At 48.0% G+C, this 20,317-nt stretch overlaps 11 protein-coding genes across 11 annotated transcripts; 6 read left to right on the forward strand and 5 right to left on the reverse strand.

Annotated features, from left to right (window-relative positions):
- Positions 1-264: 264 nt before the first annotated feature.
- P175DRAFT_0475014 (gamma-tubulin mipA) lies at positions 265-2,279 on the reverse strand (the record flags this gene model as incomplete). Its single annotated transcript, XM_040895230.1, has 7 exons — positions 265-1,111; positions 1,163-1,249; positions 1,308-1,511; positions 1,573-1,755; positions 1,815-1,868; positions 1,928-2,040; positions 2,150-2,279. The coding sequence occupies 7 exons, from the start codon at positions 2,277-2,279 to the stop codon at positions 434-436; spliced, it is 1,449 nt and encodes a 482-aa protein (XP_040754505.1). The 3' UTR covers positions 265-433.
- A 331-nt stretch (positions 2,280-2,610) lies between these two features.
- Positions 2,611-4,174, reverse strand: P175DRAFT_0499668 (aspartate/glutamate racemase family protein). The gene is made up of 3 exons (XM_040896785.1): positions 2,940-4,174; positions 2,742-2,829; positions 2,611-2,645 (listed from the first exon to the last, which is right to left on the reverse strand). The coding sequence occupies exon 1, from the start codon at positions 3,951-3,953 to the stop codon at positions 3,069-3,071; it is 885 nt and encodes a 294-aa protein (XP_040754506.1). The 5' UTR covers positions 3,954-4,174; the 3' UTR covers positions 2,611-2,645; positions 2,742-2,829; positions 2,940-3,068.
- Positions 4,175-4,250: 76 nt separating this feature from the next.
- Positions 4,251-5,790, forward strand: P175DRAFT_0499669 (aldo/keto reductase family protein). Its single transcript, XM_040896786.1, has 3 exons — positions 4,251-4,378; positions 4,459-5,053; positions 5,134-5,790. The coding sequence occupies exons 2-3, from the start codon at positions 4,519-4,521 to the stop codon at positions 5,652-5,654; spliced, it is 1,056 nt and encodes a 351-aa protein (XP_040754507.1). The 5' UTR covers positions 4,251-4,378; positions 4,459-4,518; the 3' UTR covers positions 5,655-5,790.
- A 63-nt stretch (positions 5,791-5,853) lies between these two features.
- P175DRAFT_0499670 (uncharacterized protein) lies at positions 5,854-7,312 on the forward strand. The gene is made up of 4 exons (XM_040896787.1): positions 5,854-6,227; positions 6,288-6,556; positions 6,611-6,831; positions 6,882-7,312. Exons 1-4 carry the CDS (start codon positions 6,022-6,024, stop codon positions 7,239-7,241), a joined length of 1,056 nt encoding a protein of 351 aa, XP_040754508.1. The 5' UTR covers positions 5,854-6,021; the 3' UTR covers positions 7,242-7,312.
- A 277-nt stretch (positions 7,313-7,589) lies between these two features.
- Positions 7,590-8,825, forward strand: P175DRAFT_0522183 (uncharacterized protein; the record flags this gene model as incomplete). The annotated part of the gene is made up of 1 exon (XM_040899241.1): positions 7,590-8,825. One exon carries the CDS (start codon positions 7,590-7,592, stop codon positions 8,430-8,432), a length of 843 nt encoding a protein of 280 aa, XP_040754509.1. The 3' UTR covers positions 8,433-8,825.
- A 737-nt stretch (positions 8,826-9,562) lies between these two features.
- P175DRAFT_0433467 (DMT family transporter) lies at positions 9,563-11,094 on the forward strand (the record flags this gene model as incomplete). The annotated part of the gene is made up of 3 exons (XM_040893599.1): positions 9,563-9,882; positions 9,949-10,700; positions 10,835-11,094. The coding sequence occupies 3 exons, from the start codon at positions 9,563-9,565 to the stop codon at positions 11,092-11,094; spliced, it is 1,332 nt and encodes a 443-aa protein (XP_040754510.1).
- Positions 11,095-11,455: 361 nt separating this feature from the next.
- Positions 11,456-13,505, reverse strand: P175DRAFT_0499672 (actin-related protein 2). Its single transcript, XM_040896788.1, has 7 exons — positions 13,381-13,505; positions 13,269-13,315; positions 13,049-13,192; positions 12,697-12,922; positions 12,060-12,625; positions 11,912-11,989; positions 11,456-11,852 (listed from the first exon to the last, which is right to left on the reverse strand). Exons 1-7 carry the CDS (start codon positions 13,397-13,399, stop codon positions 11,766-11,768), a joined length of 1,167 nt encoding a protein of 388 aa, XP_040754511.1. The 5' UTR covers positions 13,400-13,505; the 3' UTR covers positions 11,456-11,765.
- A 497-nt stretch (positions 13,506-14,002) lies between these two features.
- On the reverse strand, positions 14,003-16,066 carry P175DRAFT_0432596 (uncharacterized protein; the record flags this gene model as incomplete). Its single annotated transcript, XM_040893550.1, has 2 exons — positions 14,003-14,930; positions 14,991-16,066. Coding segments are annotated over 2 exons (2,004 nt in total), but the record flags the coding sequence as incomplete, so codon positions are not given.
- A 322-nt stretch (positions 16,067-16,388) lies between these two features.
- Positions 16,389-16,838, forward strand: P175DRAFT_0499676 (uncharacterized protein). Its single transcript, XM_040896789.1, has one exon. The coding sequence runs from the start codon at positions 16,559-16,561 to the stop codon at positions 16,721-16,723; it is 165 nt and encodes a 54-aa protein (XP_040754513.1). The 5' UTR covers positions 16,389-16,558; the 3' UTR covers positions 16,724-16,838.
- A 180-nt stretch (positions 16,839-17,018) lies between these two features.
- Positions 17,019-17,313, reverse strand: P175DRAFT_0530216 (uncharacterized protein; the record flags this gene model as incomplete). Its single annotated transcript, XM_040899765.1, has 2 exons — positions 17,019-17,218; positions 17,295-17,313. The coding sequence occupies 2 exons, from the start codon at positions 17,311-17,313 to the stop codon at positions 17,019-17,021; spliced, it is 219 nt and encodes a 72-aa protein (XP_040754514.1).
- A 1,408-nt stretch (positions 17,314-18,721) lies between these two features.
- On the forward strand, positions 18,722-20,228 carry P175DRAFT_0499677 (NAD(P)-dependent oxidoreductase). The gene is made up of 5 exons (XM_040896790.1): positions 18,722-18,825; positions 18,894-19,082; positions 19,145-19,476; positions 19,563-19,700; positions 19,771-20,228. The coding sequence occupies exons 1-5, from the start codon at positions 18,736-18,738 to the stop codon at positions 20,027-20,029; spliced, it is 1,008 nt and encodes a 335-aa protein (XP_040754515.1). The 5' UTR covers positions 18,722-18,735; the 3' UTR covers positions 20,030-20,228.
- The last annotated feature ends 89 nt before the right edge of the window (positions 20,229-20,317 follow it).

Genomic DNA, 20,317 nt, shown 5'->3' on the forward strand with positions numbered 1-20,317 from the left:
ATTTTAGACCTAGGTAGAATCGAATCTAACTTAACCTTCTTGATTCTCCTCATCTCCTCATCTTGGGCATGAATGCTGAAGAGCCGTCCCCTCACTAGCTGAGTACATATGACTTGGACCAGATAGGAATTAGGTAGATAGAATTGTTGATAATAGCGAAAAATAAAATAGATCCTGTTATTTCTTCATTCTTGTCTACTTACAGTGGAAAAAGCAGTTAAGAGTATTGTCTAAACTGTAACTTCTTTCTGGTAATGTTGATTTCTTAAAGGATGCGCTGCATTAAGGATTCAGAAAAGCAAGCCAAACAAAGTAAAAGGGAAAAAAAACGCCTTCTCCTTGCAAAATACACCAGATCATTCTGAGAGGTCGTAAAAAAAAAAAAATAGATAGCTATGAAAATCAAGTCAACGTGGCGGCCAGTGCGGTGTTCTTACACTCCCAGCTCCTTTTCTTTGCCTGCTTCTGGATCTAGGTAGTCTTCTCGCTCGGCTGCCTCATACTCCCCCACAAGGTCCATGACCACAGCCCTGGCTTCGTCAAACTCTCCCAGCCCGTCCGAGAATGGCGCTTCCTTCTTGTACTGTTCCAGGAACGCGTTTCGTTTTCGTAGGCGGTCGTATTGTTGCACAATTCGCTTGAATAACGTGGCCACGGAGGTGTGGTTGGCCAGCATTAGCCCGCTGACTCGGTGGGTGTTTTGCATGTACGGAGACTTCTTGGTCAAAGCCACCTGAATGCTTGCAGGTCCCCACGGAATAAATGATGCAAGGCGCCGTTCGCGGATACGGAGCAGTGACTTGTGCACGTCGGTGGGATCCGCTTCACCCTGGATGATATTGAGAATACTAATGTAGCAACTGGATTTGCTGGGGTTGATCGAGACCATCCGGTTCTTCGGCTGTAGGAGACGGCGCATCACATCCAGCACCGTCGTCTTGCGGACCGTTTTGGCTTGTTCAATATTGTCGCCGGTGAAGGGAGTATACGAGGTGATTAGGAAATGGCTGCGCGGTGTAGGGATAAGAGAAGCGATGATTCCAACGAGATCATTGTGCATGTATCCAGGGTATCGAAGGGTGGTAGTGGACGCGGACATGACCGTCGATACCTAGTGTTATTAGCAAAATCGCCCGCGCGCATATCAAGGTCTGATCCGTACGAGCTGATTCGTCTGTTGGAATGAAGGCTCCTGGACATGAAGTCTCTCTGCCACAATTCTTGAAAGGGCGCCGTTGTCCAAAACCACCTAAATGCCGGTTTAGTTACCTCCCGCCAGAATTCCCGAACATGGTATGAGAGCTTACAACGGAGTCGGCGTTCTGGGTCAGTCGTCGCATGGCCAGTAAACTGTTGTATGGATTAACCACAACATCTGGAGACTGTGTATCAGGGAAGACGGAATATGTCTGGATCAGTTTCTTGGGAAATCGGTCGTTCATGCGCTCCAGAATAAAACTTCCAAGGCCCGAACCCGTTCCTCCTGCGATGGAATGTAGGAACATGAACCCCTGTCATAGGAGAAGCATCAGTATTGAATTTTGTTCCTTTCACTATCTTCCCCAAACTTACCTCTAATGAATCACTACCATCCGCTTCTCGATCAATCATATCAAAAATCTCCTCCTGCACGCCCTCGCCAGCCGCATAACCAGCGCCCCAGTTGTTTCCAGCACCAATACCCTGCTGACCGATAAAGAAGTTCTCGGGATTGTAAATATTTTTGTAGGGACCAGATTGGATGCCATTGAGGACCTGGTAAAGATATTTTAGCGCGCTGTTCCCGGTCCTGCATCCAAATACTCGGCTCGTACCCTTGGTTCCAAGTCTAATAAAATCGCGCGGGGAATATATCGTGTATCGTCACTCTATAATCAAATGTATTAGCGGGGAAAGTATCCAGCCCAGGCCAGCAAAAAAAAAACACCTGATAGAAAAACACATCCTTGCGATCGCCGCCTTCTGTCGCGAACTCCTCCAGGTTCCCATCTTGACTTATCCCGTGCTCAAGGCACAGCTGTTGCCAGAACTGGCTTCCGACTGCGAAGAGAATATATCAGTAATAGGTTGCATCATAGTCGAACAGGCTGTTTTGAGGAAGAGGGCGGCGGCGTTGGGCTCATGGAGAAATGCGGTGCGGGTTTCGTACCGTTGTTGCCGCACTGGCCGGCCTGGATTGTGATGATTTCTCTAGAGACACAGTTAGTACCGGCAAAATTATTGCAGAATTGCTGGAATAAACCGCGAAAATCCAGGATGGTTGTGGCATACCTAGGCATCTTTGTTTGACCTGGAGTGGTCAAGATGATAGCTCACGCGTTAACGCGCTCCCGCGGGGAAACTTGAATTCGATTAAGTCGGTGTGGGGTGCCTCAGGCTTGCGCAACTTACTTTGTACAATAATTCAGAAAACAAAGGCAACATCATGGCAATCCCTGCACCAAATAAGAAAATAAGAAATGAGACTGCGGTTCTTGCTTTCCCCAGGCCCTCTCAAACATCACTTCCCGCTTATCACATACTATTTTCATCTCGTCATGGATATTCAACGCAATACTCGACCACCTTCCCATAGGATGCGAGACCACACGAAACTGGGTTGGATGCGAATTTGACGATTTTATTCTTGACACATCTTCACTGGGGTAGATACAAGATTATTCTTCTCAAGTCCTCCTTTCAGCCTAATCCCTCGCCCTCTAGGTTGTCAAACACTTCGCTGATCGGGTTACAAACTTCAGATTTCTCGACCAACGCTCTTGCAGTGACTTGCTGTCTGCGTCGCTTTTAGCTTGCGACAGACGAGGGTATTTATAACCTGCAGATCAGGTAACGACTCAATTCCCAAGCCTCATGCTCGGCGTCTCAACAAGAACCACGCCCCCGAAGACTGGATCATAGCATAGCAAGATTTTACACTCGTGCTCACGCGTATTCAGTCCTGCAGATCGAAAGCAGAGCTCCAATAAGCCACCAGCCGGCAAACGGAGATTCCATGAGAATGTGACCGAGGATGGCGACGATGATGGCGACGATGATGGCAACGGTCCCTAGGTACTCCGCAGCCTTCAGAATCCAGCCTTGCAGGCTGTTACAAGCATTCCAGCACCCGACACGACACCATCCACTATCCTGACACGATTCCCTTGCTTCAAGCCATATGCCTTGATGCAACCTTCTCGAACTGCCTCCTCCATACCGGCCATACCAGCGCATCCCATGCAGATCGCACTGACAGGGAGTGCAGTCTCCTTGATAAGTCTTTCAGTGGCTTCGCTAATTCTTTTTCTCACTTCCTCTGGGGAAGTTGTATGCAGTTCGACCGCCGTCAGCCCAGTTGTTTCCACACCAGCAAATCGGCTTGTGGAATCTTTGTGTTCGCCTGAGTTAACAAGCATGTCTGCGACGGCTTTGCTGAGCTCGGGCTTCCAAATGCTGCCAGTAGAAACGATACCGAAAGTGTCCTTTGCTTGTGATTTATGAAATCCGCCATCTATGGCAAGTTGGAAGGAGCTGATGACTGACAGAGAGGCAACGACACTTCCCTCGAAGATCCCAGTCACGTACTTTCGTTTGACATGCGCGAGGAAAGGCTCCGACGAAGCTGTATCTTCAAACTTCTCAATAGCATCTCGAAGCATGCCAACGAGAGGGTGTGCCGAGTAGCATGCAACGAGGAATCCATCATATTTGGGGACTAATGGTTCTACGAATGGCCTGCAGTGGAGGGCTGATTTGACTGAGTCCTCTCCCGAATCTATGCTGGGTATACCGTGGATGACACGTCCATCTGGAAGCGTAACGGACTCCGACTGGGGAGCTGTGAAGTAATCGAAATGAACGTCTGTGAAACCGAGGTTGTTTATTATAGGGACCAACGCATCCGTCATGTGTGTTGAGGTATTCGGATTGATAACCAAGATTGAAAATCGTGCATTATTGACTCTAGCCATTGCGTACACGAGGTCTCGAGATGACTACGAAGGATCGATTTAACGATGACTCCTTCGAGGCTGCCGATAGTCTGATTCGCTATGGGTCGGCCTATTTACCACCTATTAGGCTTCGCGTCTTTACAGAGGGACGGGTGGGTGAATATGCCCCAAACATATAGAATGTCATACTTTATCAGAAGATGATCTTCTAGCAATTACAAAGCCACTGTGTAAACACTTGCACCTTGTATTGCTCTGGAGATTAGGTAGCGCTTGAGAGTTTGCGCTGTGTTTCTGGAAATGACGAAGTGTGGGGGGGCGGGGAGAGGAGGGGTCGATTGATAATCGAGCGAGAAGACAACTCTCGCTTTTTCTCCTCCACTATTTAGTAGATACTAGATAGTGTCCTTCAGTTTCAGTGTCAGTTTTAGCGCATTCAAGAGGTGAGTCATTTGCAATTATAGATATTTGCATGACTGCAATGAACTTTGCCTAACTGACTTTTGTTGAGTACTCCGCATAGGTATCTCGTCATCTGCATTCTTCACCAATCATTCATTTCATTGACCTCCTCTCCGTCAAAATGCCCCTTGTCGTACAGAACGCAACACCAAGGGTAATCCTTGGTTTGATGACCTTTGGGCGTGACGAAACAAAAGGGGCTCGCATTACGTCCCTCGACGAATTTAACAAGTGTTTGGATTATCTCCAACAGCAGGGCTTCAATGAGGTCGACACGGCGCGGATTTACCAAGAAGGGGGGCAGGAGGCGTTCACAGCGCAAGCGAGATGGAAGGAAAGGGGCTTGACCTTGGCGACCAAATGGTATCCCCAGGCTCCCGGTGACCACAAGCCTGAAGTGCTCCGGCAGAACCTCGAGCTTTCCTTGAAAGAGCTGGGGACAAACCAGGTCGATATTTTCTACTTGCATGCCCCTGACCGGTCGGTTCCGTTTGATGAGACTCTGGAAGCCGTCAATGAACTGCACAAGGAGGGAAAGTTTGTACAATTGGGTCTGAGCAATTACACCGCATTCGAGGTTGCGGAGATCGTTACTCTCTGCAATGAGAGAGGTTGGGTGCGACCAACCATATTCCAGGCCATGTACAACGCAATCAGTGAGCCTATCATCTTTATACCTTACCCATGGCTAGCATACTTATGAACTGGCGCCAACGTACTAATTGCTTTTCTGTAGCACGTTCGATTGAAACGGAACTGATTCCTGCGTGCAAGCGTTATGGTTTAGACATTGTGGTGTACAACCCACTTGCTGGCGGTATCTTATCTGGTAAATACAAGACGAAGGACATCATCCCGTCTGAGGGCAGATACAGTGACCAAAGTACTGCCGGCTCCAGGTACCGTGAACGATATTTCAGGGATGGCACGTTTGATGCCTTGGCAATCCTGGAGCCAGTTGTTCAAGAGCATGGACTAACACTACCTGAAACTGCACTCCGTTGGATCCACCATCATTCTGCTCTAAACATGAAAGACAATGGCCGGGACGGCATCATTGTGGGCGTGAGCAGCTTCTCCCAGTTGGAAAGTAATATTAAAGATATCTTGAAAGGTCCTTTGCCAGCCGCAGTGGTTGAGGCACTGGATAAAGCATGGCTGGTGGCTAAACCAACCGCTCCCAATTACTGGCATTTGGACCTCAATTATACATACGACACTCAAGAAGCGCTGTTCAAGCCCAAGACGAAGGCTTAGACATGGGATGTTTGGCTCGGAGGGTGCCCACGTTTTCATGCGTTAGGCAACTTAATCAAGTATATAAAGTACCTAGGTAACGAGCCTAGTATTACAACTAGAATATGAGGACCTGTGAAATTGACGCCGAAAATGACCACTACTAAGGCCATAAACAGCCGCATTTCCCCCTGTAACTCTCAGCAGTGAGACGCTGCGTCGACATTCTTACATGCTTCGCACCAATATTCTGCACCCGCCAAGCCTTATTTAGTCACCTCCTGAAGTGGATGTTTTTGCCAGCGTGCTCGACATCAGCGAGCTTCAGTCTATTTCAACTCACTACCAAACTGACGACTAACTTCCCATTTGTTCTTTAGTGCTAAACATGTTCTTCGCTCGGCTATCACAATCCCGAATTTCCCATTTTAGACGGGGAATTTCGCAACATTATGTGATGCCATCTATATCGCAGGCCAGCAAAGAGCCTCTCAGCCCGGGCACGATGCTTAAGAGTGACTCTGGGCAGACCTATAAGGTTGAAGAAGTCCTTGCTGACCAGAGAAAGCCTCTTTTATGTGTTTACCGAGCGAGGTAAGTTAATTTCATAGTTAGTATATATATGCATTTTCTTGCTAACAACATGTATAACAGCTCCGAAGGAAAGAATTACATTATGAAGAACATGATCCAAGGAGAATTTGAGTATCAACTCAAACTGCAGAAAGCACTGTCTACTTGTCCAAATGTGCGAGCGGTTGTCGATACGATTCAAGAACTTGAAGTCTTCATCTACCCATTTTTGTCGAGAGATTTGCTTCATTTGAGCCAGAGAAAATTATCTAAAGCGACGAGGAGATACATTCTTCGATGCGCCTTGCGTGGCATTGCTGATATGCATCATATGAACGTCTTGCACAACGGGAAGTGTGAATGTTCCGAAGGAACATACTCACTACGGTACTGACTGTCAATAGATATCAAGCCTAATAATATCCTTGTGGATTACGAGGAAAGTCCTGGAGTTGGAATGATTATTAAAAATGTGCAAATTTCCGACCTTGAGGATACCGTCATCGTGCCACCCGGGAAATGGCTAACAGGCCCGCTTTGTGGCAATGCGATATGGAGGAGCACTGAAAGTTGGTGTCGATCTCGGCAAAACCAGGCATCAGATGTGTTTTCGTTTGGGATTATGGTATGGCTTTCTTCTCCTGACGTGCTGTTTGGTTGCTGATGTTCACTGAGATGATTTATGTGATGGTTAATGAAATGGTCTTCCGCGTCCGTGATGACGAACTGAACTCAGCAAACTCGTGGCGCCATATACTGTGTCGGCATATATCTTATTTTGCGGATGAAGACGGTCTGAATGGACTCCTAGGGCATATAGGGGAAGAAAATCCATTCTACGAGCGCTTGCTGGATCTTGCCAACAGCTTCGGTCACGGAAACCCCAGGCAGCCTTTTCAGCATTGGAGCTATGTGGAGCCAGAGTTAAGGGATCTTGTGGGCAAGATGACCCATTTAGACCCAACGAAGAGGATAACTGCGAGGGAGGCGCTCCAACACCAATGGTTCAGCGAGACTGTAACTGGAGATTTGTAGTGTAGGATATTCTAGATTGAAGGATACAAATCTGATATTTCCGCACGTTTAAACTCGCTAGTCGAACAGACTATGGATATGTATAGCCTCAGATAGCGAAGTCTCCGGAACACAAACTGGTACTTCTCTTTCATTGAGGGCGAACAGGATTTGCTTAATACAGTAGACAAGATCCATTTTTCTTCTCTTGTTTCTTGCAGAATGCCATATTTTGAGACCAACGCAGCGTCAACTTGTTGCTTTTAAATAAACTGTCCGGTCTGCTGTAGACGCGATTAGTGAAGTCTTGGCCCAGACCCCTTTCCCAGTAATTCTTTGAGCATTCGGGGATGGATACCGATAGACACCATGTTTGAGAAAATATTCTCGATTTTCGATAGATTTTCCACCTCTTTCCAAGTTCTCTCCGATCTCCATCTTGAGGTCAATCAACAATACCTATCTTTTGAGATCCCCGTATGCGCCAAACATCTCATCCTCGCCGGTGATATTGGGCGATTAGTGGACTACGACAACTATCGCTGTTTCTTACAAAAGCAAACAGACCGATTCGAACTTGTCTTTCTGGTACTCGGAAACCATGAGTTCTATAATGACACCTTTGCAGCAGGACTACAAAGGGCTAGGCAACTCGAGCAGGAACCTTCTTTGAACGGGCGCCTCATCCTCCTCCACCGGGGACGATACGATATTCCAGAGTCCCATTTTACTATCCTTGGCTGTACACTCTGGTCTAGAATTCCCGATGAGACCAGGGGCGTTGTCTCGTCGAGGATACAAGACTTCAAAAAAATTCGAGATTGGACTGTTAATGATCATAATGGAGGTCATGAGGCGGACCTTGCCTGGCTGCTGAGCGAGATAGAGCTAATACGAAGCAAGAACAAGGCACAGAACAAAAAGCAATCTGTACTCGTCATGACGCACCATGCCCCGTCCCTCCAGGGCACATCCAGCCCGCAGCACGCGAACAACCCTTGGAGCTCCGCCTTTGCAACTGATATCCTCTCGCAGATCTCAAAGTCAAGTGGCGTCAAAGTTTGGGTTTTTGGACACACACACTACACCACGGAGCTGAGAAATAAGGGAATACGACTCGTTGCAAATCAACGGGGGTATGTGCTTCCGTGGACTGATTCGTCGAAGGGGTCGAAAGATGGGTTTGACATTGGGAAAGTCATACACGTATGATCCCGCGAGATTCTTGGTATTCGTGTAAGAAACGCCGCGTCTTGGGTGCGTCAGCAGGCAGCCCAATGTAATAGTTACACGGAGGACATATGTGTAACATGGCTAGAAATATATCCAGAACATTGCACTCATCATCTTCCATAGATGAATATAACACAAAGGATCCCTGGCACTTAGAGATTTGTTGATGGCATTCTTAGGGGGGTTCCAGCCAGGATTTTTATATACCAAACAAAGTCACCTATTCTTAGCACATTCAAAAGAGTTATATTGGGCAAGGTCTGCTAGTTGAAGTTTGCAATGCCTAAACCCTTCAGCACACCTGTGTGCTTCAAGTTAAAAATAAACTTGAATTAGCTTACAGCCACTTCAGGAATCAGTACACTTTTCACTGTGCTTCCCACCTGTTCTCTTAACATCATCAACATCTTTCTACTCCATATGAGCCTCATCTGGCCAAGGGATCTAGTCCAAATACGGAATTGGTCACATGATACTACGACATGTCGGATTTATGATATTCCTGTAGCGGCAGCTTATCAGCAGAACGTTGGATTCAACTGCATGCATACTCCGTACATAGTTACTTATTGACGAACTAACCTGACCAGCATATCTTTTCTTCTCCCCTTTATTACTCTTGATCACTTTCTCTTAACACTATCCTCCCAGGTTAGCTCATTTTAGGGATCTTTCTATCATCTTCCTTTTCCGATCCTGACCGCTGCATATCCGGTACTTGGCACACTCAGTGTATATGTTTCACTACTCCGTATTCCAAGACGCAATCCAACTGCTGCGCCACTCCTTCACACCACCAAATCGTCCGCTGCTGTCCAAGGAAATCTAAAACCAGGGTGATTGTTTCTATTGCATGGATAAGCAATCTCTGTTGAATCGAGAACTTTCCCTTATTCACCTGGCCTTCGACCTATTTCCGCTTCCGTTCGGAAAGGCTCAGGAGCCAGCCTAAACTTTTACGCCATCCATTCATTATATCCCTACCGCCACTTTTCTAGACATTACCAAGAAGATAGAACAAAGTGGCTTCGGATAGTGAACAACTGTTGGGTAATCAGGAGGCAAGGGACTCGAAGCTGGCTGTCGATCCCCACCATTCAGATGACGAGATGCCTCTGAATCGCTCACCAATGCACCGACCATTGGATGGTCGGGCTCACCAACCCTTGCTTAAAGATGAGAACCCAGGACGGATGTCAAATGCCAGCCTGGATCATGGCGATGTAGAAGGCCGGCCTATGCTGCACCATTCCCGGCGCCCGACAATGAGGAGTCGAAGTCCGGAGGATCTTGCGAAGCAAGCAACTCGACGAAAATATGTCCTAGCATCAGGGTTTTTGCTGTTGAGTTTAGCAAGTTTCGTGGTTCAGACCGAGACCGCTGTATACATTCAGCATGATTTGGGTTGGGACAAACCATATTGCATGCTGTAAGTTTGGAAGGCGCTTTTTTGATTTGATTATAAACCGATCCGCTAATTTTTATGAATGAATAGGTATCTTACTCACGGTTCCTGGTTCCTTCTCTGGCCGATTCAGCTCCTTCTCCTTCGGATACAGAAACGGAAACTCTCCTGGGAGACTTTCTGGCGTCGTCATGTTTATCTGCTTCACACTACTGGTCAGATGGTAGAATCCCGAGATCTACATATAACATCCCGCGATTCCCACCGTTCGCCGATACCCTACCTACTCAAGACAACCGCATTCGTGACAACTGCACTCACTGTGGCTGCTGGGTCTTGGTATGTCGCCGTCAACATGACAACTCCTAGTGATTTGACAGCCATTTACAACTGCTCCGCATTTTTTGCCTACGCATTTTCCATTCCTCTTCTCAAAGATAAATTGCGGTTTGATAAGGTGTTTTCTGTGGCTGTGGCCATTGTAGGAGTTTTGGTCGTCGCATATGGAGATCGAGATGACGGCAAAGCTACGGACGGTGCGGAGGGAAAAGCAAAGCACGAAGCGCAGAACAGGCTGCTGGGGAATATCATCATCGGCGTCGGCAGTATATTATACGGCTTGTATGAGGTATTGTATAAGAGGTTTGCCTGTCCTCCAGAGGGGACCAGTGCTGGTCGTAGTATGATCTTTGCAAACACATTTGGCAGCCTGATTGGGACTTTCACTCTGCTTGTTTTGTGGATTCCACTGCCCGTTCTTCATTATCTCGGTTGGGAGACATTTCGCTGGCCTACAGGAGAAGCTGCCTGGTTGCTAGCCGTGTCGGTCCTCGCGAGTGCTGGTGAGTTTGCCCAATCTTCCCAAAATAATGCCCACGACACTGTAAAGCAAGAGTCAGGTCTTGATCCTCCCAGTAGTAATACATGCCAATGCTACCAAATGCTGACCGTTGCCCTTTTCTGGCCCGCGCAACAGTATTCTGCGGATCCTTCCTGATCCTTATCTCCCTGACTTCGCCTGTCCTATCCTCCGTGGCTGCGCTGCTTACTATTTTCCTTGTTGCATTCATCGACTGGTTCCGAACAGGTCAGCCGCTATCAGCCGCATCCATTATCGGTGGCATCCTGATCATCCTGGCATTCTTCCTCCTGAGCTGGAGCACATACCGGGAAATGAACGAAGAACGAAAGAAGAACATCGACGAAGACGATGTCGAGTCCGAAAGTGACGAATAGACTTACACTTACTAGATAAAGACCGGGCCTTGGTGTCCGATTTCGCATTTATATACGCGCGTTTTTTTAAGTCTGCGCTGGCCGGTATCTTATTTCTCTTTCCCTCGCAGGATTTATGCCTAACTATATTCTTGGGGAGGTTTGGAAATCTTGTCTTGATTGACAAGGGTGGCATATATAACTATTCTCTCTTGGGTTGGTCACGCACGGGCTGCTTGGCAAATCCTCCTACTCTATATCTATCTATCTATCTATCTATATCTCATTTCTCTTTCGGCATCTGCGTATACTTATACACTACTCATGGTTGGGGTGGCTGGCTTCCTTTGTGAGATAGAGTTTACATTATACAATGTTTTCCAATATATATCATTGGCGTTAGGTTAGCTCCAGTTCTCTATACTGTAGTACTTAAGCAGCTACACAACACAGAAAGAGAGGCAAAAGATGCAGGCAAGGTACGTTGTTGACGACCTTGGCCCTATATGATATGATATCAGGAGTAATCAGAGAATGTTTATATGTATATCGACAAGAAAGAGGTTTGGACATCCACAAAAGGGGTTTGAGGGAGTTTTCATTCAAAGACAAACAGACGGCAACAAGCACACAAGACACGCTAGCTGAAGAGTTAAGTAGGTCGGGTAAAGGATCAGGGTAGATGGTGTGATTTATCTGGGGCCGAGCTTGGCCAGGGCACGAACGCCTTGTTCTTCCCATTCCTGCTTGGTAACCCACATATCTTCCTTGTCTGCGATCTATTGGGAGCTGTTAGTAGGCGTGCACAATTTAAATGGCTTGGGAAAGGGGGTGGTACCAAGTTTGCGAGCACGGCACCTCCCAGGAAGACCATGTGTCGTCGTCGAGGCGGGTCTTCGATGCGAACCTTGAATTTCTATGGCCTTTATCAGTAGCTGTTCATAGGAAGGTATCAACTTTGTAAAGCATGAGGATTGAGTACGTACGTTCAGTCTTTCTGGGTTTCCTTGGAGCACCCGTGTTAACCACAATTGTTTTAGCTCCTTCTCCAAGCGCGTGGGGAGACCGGGGTACATGCTGCTTCCTCCACTGAGTACGATGGCCTTGTATAAGCTGGAGCGCACATCAACATCAGCACCCTGAATGGTGTTGAACAGCATCTCAGCCACACCGGGCTGATCTACGTCCACTAGGTGTGGCTGGAAAAGACATTCGGGGGCTTCGAATCTTTCGCTACCGACTCGGATGACACGGCCGTCGGGGAGAGTGTAGGATTCCACAAGCACAGTGGTATCTTCGGAAAGCTTCTTGTCTAGCTCCAAGTCGCAGGAGACATAGCAGAGCTTCTCCTTGATCTGGCGCACGGTTTCGAAATCGGCTGTACGGTTTAGCGCATAGCCGCGGCGAAGGAGGAGAGCAATCAAGTTGCGCGTGACATCACGGCCTGCAACATCGAGTCGGCGGATGTGGTGGTTTAGAACGGTCGATTCATAAACAGGGATGATGTGAGTGACACCATCACCGGAGTCGACGACAACTCCGCTGCTGAGACCTGCGAAAAGTGGAAAACCGAGCCTGTTAGTTACTGCCAAACAACAGGTATTTAGAGATGTAGGAGCTTACCCTGAGCGTATAGAGCGAGGACAGCCTGAATTGCGACGTATACGCCTCCGAAATTGTAATGTTCCAGCATGACCTCAGCCATCTGCTCGCGGTTCTTCAGGGGGTTCATCGGGGGTTCGGTGAGGAGGATTTTGCGACCGGTAGGATCGATCTTCATCTTTTCGTAGAAGGTGTAGTTCCATAGGTGTTGCATGTCGTCCCATTTCTTCACAATACCATTCTCCATCTATATTTGCAGCAAGGGAATCAGCCCGGAGCTTTGTATTAACATACGTATCCGTTGGACGTCGACGAGCGAGACTTTGCGACCGCATACAAGCGTGGTGTCTGGACGGAGGGAAAAGGAACATACAGGGTAGCTTATTTGAAGCATTGATCTAGCCGCAGCAGCTTCATCTCCGCACATAATATCCTTGACGACAATGTCGCCAGCCTGTTCCTCCGTTCGTAGGATGGGCCGCCCCACTATCGAGGGGAACTGGTGCTCTGGGAAGTTCTGTTGATGGGGAGACATAATGTGAGTATACAGCTCGGAGCTATACTAAAAAGAGACTGAGACGTAAAAAACGTACCTGCGCAGCATATCCGACCTTAAGGAAACCGGTTCCTCCGTCGAGCACTGAGGTGTTGTTAGTGACGCTACATCGGGACCAGGCATACATGGGACGCTGGAAGCAAGCTTACCAATGGGCATGTCCGCCATGGTTGATGCAGGTGGGAGCAAAAGAAGAGTATTTAATCAATTCCTGAGTGAAAAGCAAATGAGAGCATGGGTATGACGTCCAGCCGTGGGGGAAGCTGGCGATATGAGGGGAAGCGAGAAGGAGTTGGCGGTGGTTTTGGTTGCGTTGCTGACTGACGATGACGGCTGCCTTGCTGCCTTGCTGCCTCAGGAACGACTCCACCTTGCCCCCATCAACATCTCCCCAAAACTTCCCATCCACAACTACGTCTATATCTACATCCTCCTTATTACCAAATTTTACCAAACGAAAGGATGCAATCTTTTCTCACGCACGTCATTCTGCACGATTCATGATGACTGGACACGTGTACCGCTAACCCTATGAATTCAATGCAGCTGCAAGGTACTATTGCTTCTGGAAATTGAACTGCCTTGATTAGGAGGATACTAGGATTTGACGAGACTAACTTAGAGGAATATACTCTATATTTCATTCAATCATACGATGGGAATTCAACCAAGTACGTGAAGGCACAAGACTAAGCATATCTTGGCATAATTGTCCCAGCTCTGGTCTCTCTGGGTAGCTGCGGATAATAAGTTGGATGTGTGACTGGTACACTAGGAGCTAAAGGGACCTTTTTTTCTGGAGTGAGAGCGTCTGCAGCAGCCACAGGTTATCCAGGCAAGCAGAGCAAGGACCAAGGCTCCTCCTATCCCAGCACAGAGACCGATGACCAGGGAGCGATTGCGATCAATCCATGACGATCCACTCCTTCCAGTATTGTTTTCACTATGTCTCTGACATTGCCCACTCTGGCAAATCCCACCATTGCACGGTGTGCCATCTAGGACCTGCTGATTAGTCCTTATGCATCCATATCGGGAACGAGAGCAGCTAAGAGTGCAGGCATCGGTGGCGCAAGAGGAGACACTGGTGCTGTTTATATTAAACCACTCTCCGCATTGAATATTTCGACTCGTGCATTGGCCACTAGCACAGAAAAGATCGGAATCTGTCCCACAAGTATGTCCATCAGGTGCATATCTGTCGGTAGGACAGGTGCTAGCGTCCCCGGTGCAAGTCTCTTGGATATCGCAGCTTCCATTACTTGCGCGGCAAACGGTGTCTGCGGACATGAATTGACAGCTTGAGCAACAGGGACCCGATGCATCATCGCACACAGCCCCTTCCCTGAAGCGGCAGGTCGTCCCGTCACAACATGGGTTCTCACTGCAATCAGCCCCACAATCGCACTCTTCGCCAGCTTCGACAATCCCATTCCCGCACACCCCATTTGTGATTGTTGGAACGTTATCATTGCTTACAAGGCAACTGGTTCTTACTCTCCCAGACCCAATCAATGAGCAGACGTTGCCTACAGTGCATGGCGAAAACTCAGTTTGTGAAGAGGCCGAAGACGGATTCATTAGGTACCGTGCGTTCCCATCGCATGTGGACGAAGATAGAGGGCAGCACTGGCTGCCAGAGGAGCATGTGTTTGAGTCGCAGTCATGAACTGCCCCAAACGTATGAGCCGACTCATGGCTAGAGGGTCACCTCATAAGTAAGCATCAAGGCATTGCTAATCTGAGGATTGTTACTCACGCGAAAACCTGCCATTCATTTGTGGTGAGCGCGACAACATTTGCGCTCGTCCTTGAATTACATAAATCCCCCACCAAAGACACGCCTACTTGACTTCCAGTTGGGCAACCGGTCATGAGCGTCCAATACGCATTTGTTGTATCGCCCAAAGTACCTCTCCATGCAGAGAAACGCTGTAAACGCCATTCCAAATCTCCCGATGAGCATGGGGCGTTCCAAGGGTCAAAGTTTGAAGTGCTACTAGGGCACTCTGCATCGCTGACTGTAAGATTGTGTAGACCAAGGGAGACATTGAAAGTGTTCTCGAATACCTCGGATGCGGTATTGACCATGTTGATTATATTTCGACGAATTTCTTCATTGGAGCTGAACGATGCGGTATAGGAACAATCCGTTGCGATCCCGACCAATGCCACCCTTCTTACAGTAGGACAGCCCGCAGTATTGCCAATGTTGTCGAGGAGGTATCCAGTATCCAGAGAGAGCTGTCGTTTTCGAAGTGCGAATGAAATTTTGCTGTTTCGCGCGTCAAAAGCGCCGATGGTATCCTGCGAGCTTTTCCTAGTGCCCGAAATCCAGAGATTCCGATCAATTGCACATGTTGGGTCTTCGGGTGATCGAATGTCTTGAGTATGAGATGTGTCCGTGCGGCTGTTTTGGTATGCACACATCTGAGTTCTTGAAGTCGATGAATGCAGGCCCCCCATTACGTTAGATGCAGGCTTGACATGGTATTGCTGGCTGGAAACGCTGAATGCACCTTCGAAAAGCGGATTCTTTCCATCTTGAATCATGTATATTCTCGCCCAACCTGCCTTCTTCCAGTCATGGCCCAGAACCCGAACGCAAACACTACCCTTGAAGACTTTGTGCGACTCTTTATCGATGATCTCCGTAGCCCGGGTTTCCCCCTTCGAGTCGAGGTACTTGATCTGGGAGCTTTGCAAGAGAATATCATTGTTCGGTTCCAAGCTGAGTTTTAGGGATTCATTTTGACCTTGAAAGCTGAAGGTTAGGTCAAATTTTGATGACACTGTGACCTGCCCTGAGGGGGTGTGGATGTGAATTGTTTCTAACGGAATACCTCCATCTGCGGGTTGGGAACGAATTGAGTGTGCTGCTCATGTTACTATAAAAGCGTTCATATATAGGTGACTTCGGTTTGCGTCCTTACCTATAACCCGCTCAAGAGTTAATAATATCAACCAAACAACAAGCGAGAGAGTGGACCGAACCCGCATGACTGAACAATGAGTAGATGGCTCCTAGTCCGAACTACATAATATAAATAATGCCTTCGATATATATGTCTCTATACATTGCGACTCGGAGACATATATTCATTCTACGTGAGATCTTATCCCCGATGCGCTATACACTCCATCCGGACCACAACCGAGTCCGTCCAATGGCAATAACTCTATGGCCCATTAACACTAGGCAGCAAAATAAATCTCATTGAATAAAGGGCGTCTTGGTGCCCCGCTGATCGAAGCGTCCTCCAGAAGGCCCAAGACAGACTCGTCATCGGCCTTCCTTCGCCCAGAGAGTGCTGTCAGCCCGAATCAATGCGGTGTTTGGCTTCACCGTTGTCTGAAGAATCAAAATTCCTGAATTGCACAGCCTCTCTTGAGTCTGCACCCTTGATCAAGACTTGTGGGCTTACGAGACTTTTGGAGAACGATGATGCCAAGGGAGAGGGCGGACGGACGCACCGTAATACACATATATAACTACTACTACTACTAGTTAACTAGGTACTGTACCTAAGTGTGGCTGTGTTCTATCATTTCATTTCATTTCATTTCTTTTTGGGACCAAGTGTAATAATCAACAACATTGTAATCACAGGGTTACAGTTGTTGTTGTTGTTGTCGAGTAATAAGACCCCATTCACAGTACACAGTACACAGTACTCCGTCCACAGAACAAAGACCTGCTTGCTGCTTGCTGCTCTGCTGTTCTCCCTGCCGTGTTCATGTCCGTCTAACCAAAATGAACCCGATTTCCCCAGCCTCAGCCTCAGCCTCAGCCTCCGCGCCAATAGATCGCAGGGTCTGCTGACCCCATATACTGATCTATCATCACGTAGACGTGTCTCAAAAGCGCAATCAGCGTGACGGCTAGGAGTAGCAGTCTCAACCGCCGCTGTGATTGCAGTTGGCTCCGATTCAATGCGGGGAGCTCTGTCCGTCCGGTCTCTATGCAGGGTTGTTCGCACGAGGGCTCTAGAACGAAGTTAGTGTGAGCAGGCGGAATCTCCCAACTTGTACTCCGTATTTGGGGAGGAAAAAAAAAAAAAACCTTTGCGAGGGGAATTCATGAGGGAGGGCAGTGGTTGTTCCTTAGGTAGGAACTTTTGGGGGGGGAGGATCTATGAATGGAATGATGACCAAGAGCCGAGTCCTGATCGGTGGAAGGACACTTGAATATGGCCTATGACGTGGCTCTTTTGCATCTGGAGTCGAGGGTATTGTGTGACGTTTGGCTTAATGGGGCATGCAAGAGGTCGTCCATGTGTGTTGCTCGGTGAAGACAAAGAGAGGGTGATATGGGGGGGGAGAGCAGGATGACAGACAGGCCAAGAAAATAAGGCCGGAGATAAGACCCGTCTCGATCCGTTATTGCGACAACAACGAGGTTTTAGGAAGAAGAGAGTCGTTTGCCTAGTAGGATGCAGCTCTTGGATTGACTGACTATATTATGTCGGTGACTGGAGTTTTAGTTTTAGCCCTAAAACTAAGACAGTTGTATATGTTCCAGTAGGACACTGAACGCTGGCACGAACGGCAATGCATTTTCCATGATATAGTTTAGTGTCTATTGCTAAGGTATTACGCTTATGCGGAGCCAATCGAACTACGATTATATCAGACTTGGCAGCCCCCTAGAGGGCGAGTCCGGGTGAGTTGTTGGGGTTTACGGCGGCTGAAGGCAGTAGTAGTAGTAGCTTGAGTCGATCGCAGGCTCAACTTGCTTGTTGCGATAGCTAGCGTTCAGTTAAGAGATATTTGGAGTTATTCGCTTCTGAGGAAATTCAACATTCGCTGCTGCTGTTCTCTTTGATCCTCCCAAGAGTCAGTCCAGTTGACGACATGACTGAAAGTACCAGTGCAGGACAGCGTTGCAAGTACGTGATCTAACATTGAGTAGGAGATTTCGTGGTAGCCTGACGCATATCCATGTCGTCAAAGCTTTGGTCGATATGATACTCGGACAGCGCGCAGTACCTAGTTAATAGTTATCATTTCGAAAACTTAGTCCCCTATTGGTGGCAGGCGAGCAGTCCAAGGTAGTCTTCGTTTCGGAACATCATGACTTGCAGCACTTTTCTGCTGGGATAGTCTTAAGACTTGGGCGATTGAGAGCCATGCACTCGGCGGCTTGAAGCAAGTTAGCAAACCCAGAAGATCTGGAAGCAATCGAGTGACTTTGATGTCAACATACTAAAATCATATCCTCGGCTGAGATAAATATGACGGCATTGCTCCAAATCCGATACAATTATGCCTCGCAGCATATCAACCTCACGACTAAACCAATCGACTCATATTAGAGGTAAGGCCTTTTTCAAAGAATACTAGATAGTTAACACTTGAGAATGTGAGGATGTAAAGGAAAGCAAGATGTTAAATATCGGAAGAGGCCGGGCGCCGTGCTGTTATAAGAGCTAAGCGCCAAAAGCGGCAACTCCGGGAAACTCCGTGTCCAGGGGAGCCAACTTACAATAGGTACGGAGTAGTATATGTACATCTCTATCTCCAGCGCCTCTGCATTTCCTCATAGAAGAGCAATTCATTTCAACCAACTAAAAAAAATGACTCGTATCGGTTGGGTAAGCCCTTCCGGACTCCCTTGTACTGATCCATTCTTCGGAGCACGACATGCTAATTAACCAACCAGTACGGCCTCGGGTCGATGGGCCTCGCCATGGCCACCAACCTGCAGAGACACCTGGCGGCCAAAAACGGCCTGAGTCTCGTTTACTCGAATCGAACCATGTCGCGTGGCGACTCACTTCAAGCGCTCGGAGCCACCGCTGAAACAAGCTTCGAGAAGCTCGTCGCGCAATGCGGGATCATTTTCACCATGGTAGCCAACCTAACGTACCTAACACCGCTTATCTTTTGCAGATCTGGATCTAACCCGGCCAGGTCTCCAACGATACTGTCCTGTCAAGTCTCATCTCCTCGGTGACTAGATCGGGGCAACCTCTCCAAGATAAGATCTTCGTTGACTGCTCCACTGTCCACCCGGAAACGGTCGGGTTGACCGTTGCAAAGCTCCAAGAGAAGCAGGCTTCTTTCCTTGCTGCGCCTGTCTTCGGTGGAAATCCAATCGCCGTAGACGGGAAACTTGTATTCGCTATTGCGGGGCCTAAGAAGGCTTCTGAACAGGTGAAGCCACTGATTCAGGATGTTATGGGGCGAAAGGTGATTGATTGCGGAGAGGACGCGACGAAGTCCTCGCTTTTGAAGATCGCTGGGTTTGCCCCCCCCCCCTTCGTCCTTCCTTATATGACATTGCGAAATTCTTTGGATCGATACTGACTGACCGTCCTATGAAATGAAGAAATATCGTCACGGTTAACCTTATGGAAGCCGTAGGCGAAGCACAGGTCTTCGCGGAGCGTACCGGTCTCGGAACCGGTCCCATGGAAGAACTCATCGGTGAAGCATTTGGCCCTGTTGCAGGGGGATATTCTAAACGGTGAGAACTCCCTTTTTTCTTCTCTCTTGAATCCATAGTTTCTACCTTGGAATTAACAAGGATCGTCTAGTCTCACAACTGGCGCATATGCACCATCCTTGGACTCGCGCCCCGGATTCGGGGTCTCCCTAGCGATCAAGGATGCAAACCACGCCTTTGCCATTGCGAAGGAAAACAAGGTTGAGTTGCCCGGGTTGAAGGTTGCCGCTGAGAACATGGTGGCTGCTAGAGAGTATGCAGGGGAGTGTCTGGATAGTAGCTCCATGTACGGTGTTTTGCGTCAGAAGGCAGGGATGGAGTTCTGGAACGAGAAGAGCCGGAAAGAATAGAAGTGCTTAGGTAATTTCCCGCTATCTTGGCAAATCCGCGGCTGCCGGACTGCCAAGACCGCGGGAAACCACGGGATGTCTTGGCAAAACCAAGCGAATGTTAGGGCTCGCTTGATAATCAGAGTGAGATTTCACTAACTCATCTAATGCATTCTAAAAGCCGGGGTGATTAGACTGTATTTATATAACAAGAAACCGCTTTTATCTTTTTCGTTGGGCATCCATCGAGAATATCCATGAATCTTGAAAGGAAAGAGTAAAGAAAGAAAGAAAAAAGAAAGAAAAAAA

Source organism: Aspergillus ochraceoroseus (assembly GCF_002846915.1).
Source record: "Aspergillus ochraceoroseus IBT 24754 chromosome Unknown P175scaffold_2, whole genome shotgun sequence".
NCBI classification, from domain to species: Eukaryota; Fungi; Ascomycota; class Eurotiomycetes; order Eurotiales; family Aspergillaceae; genus Aspergillus; species Aspergillus ochraceoroseus.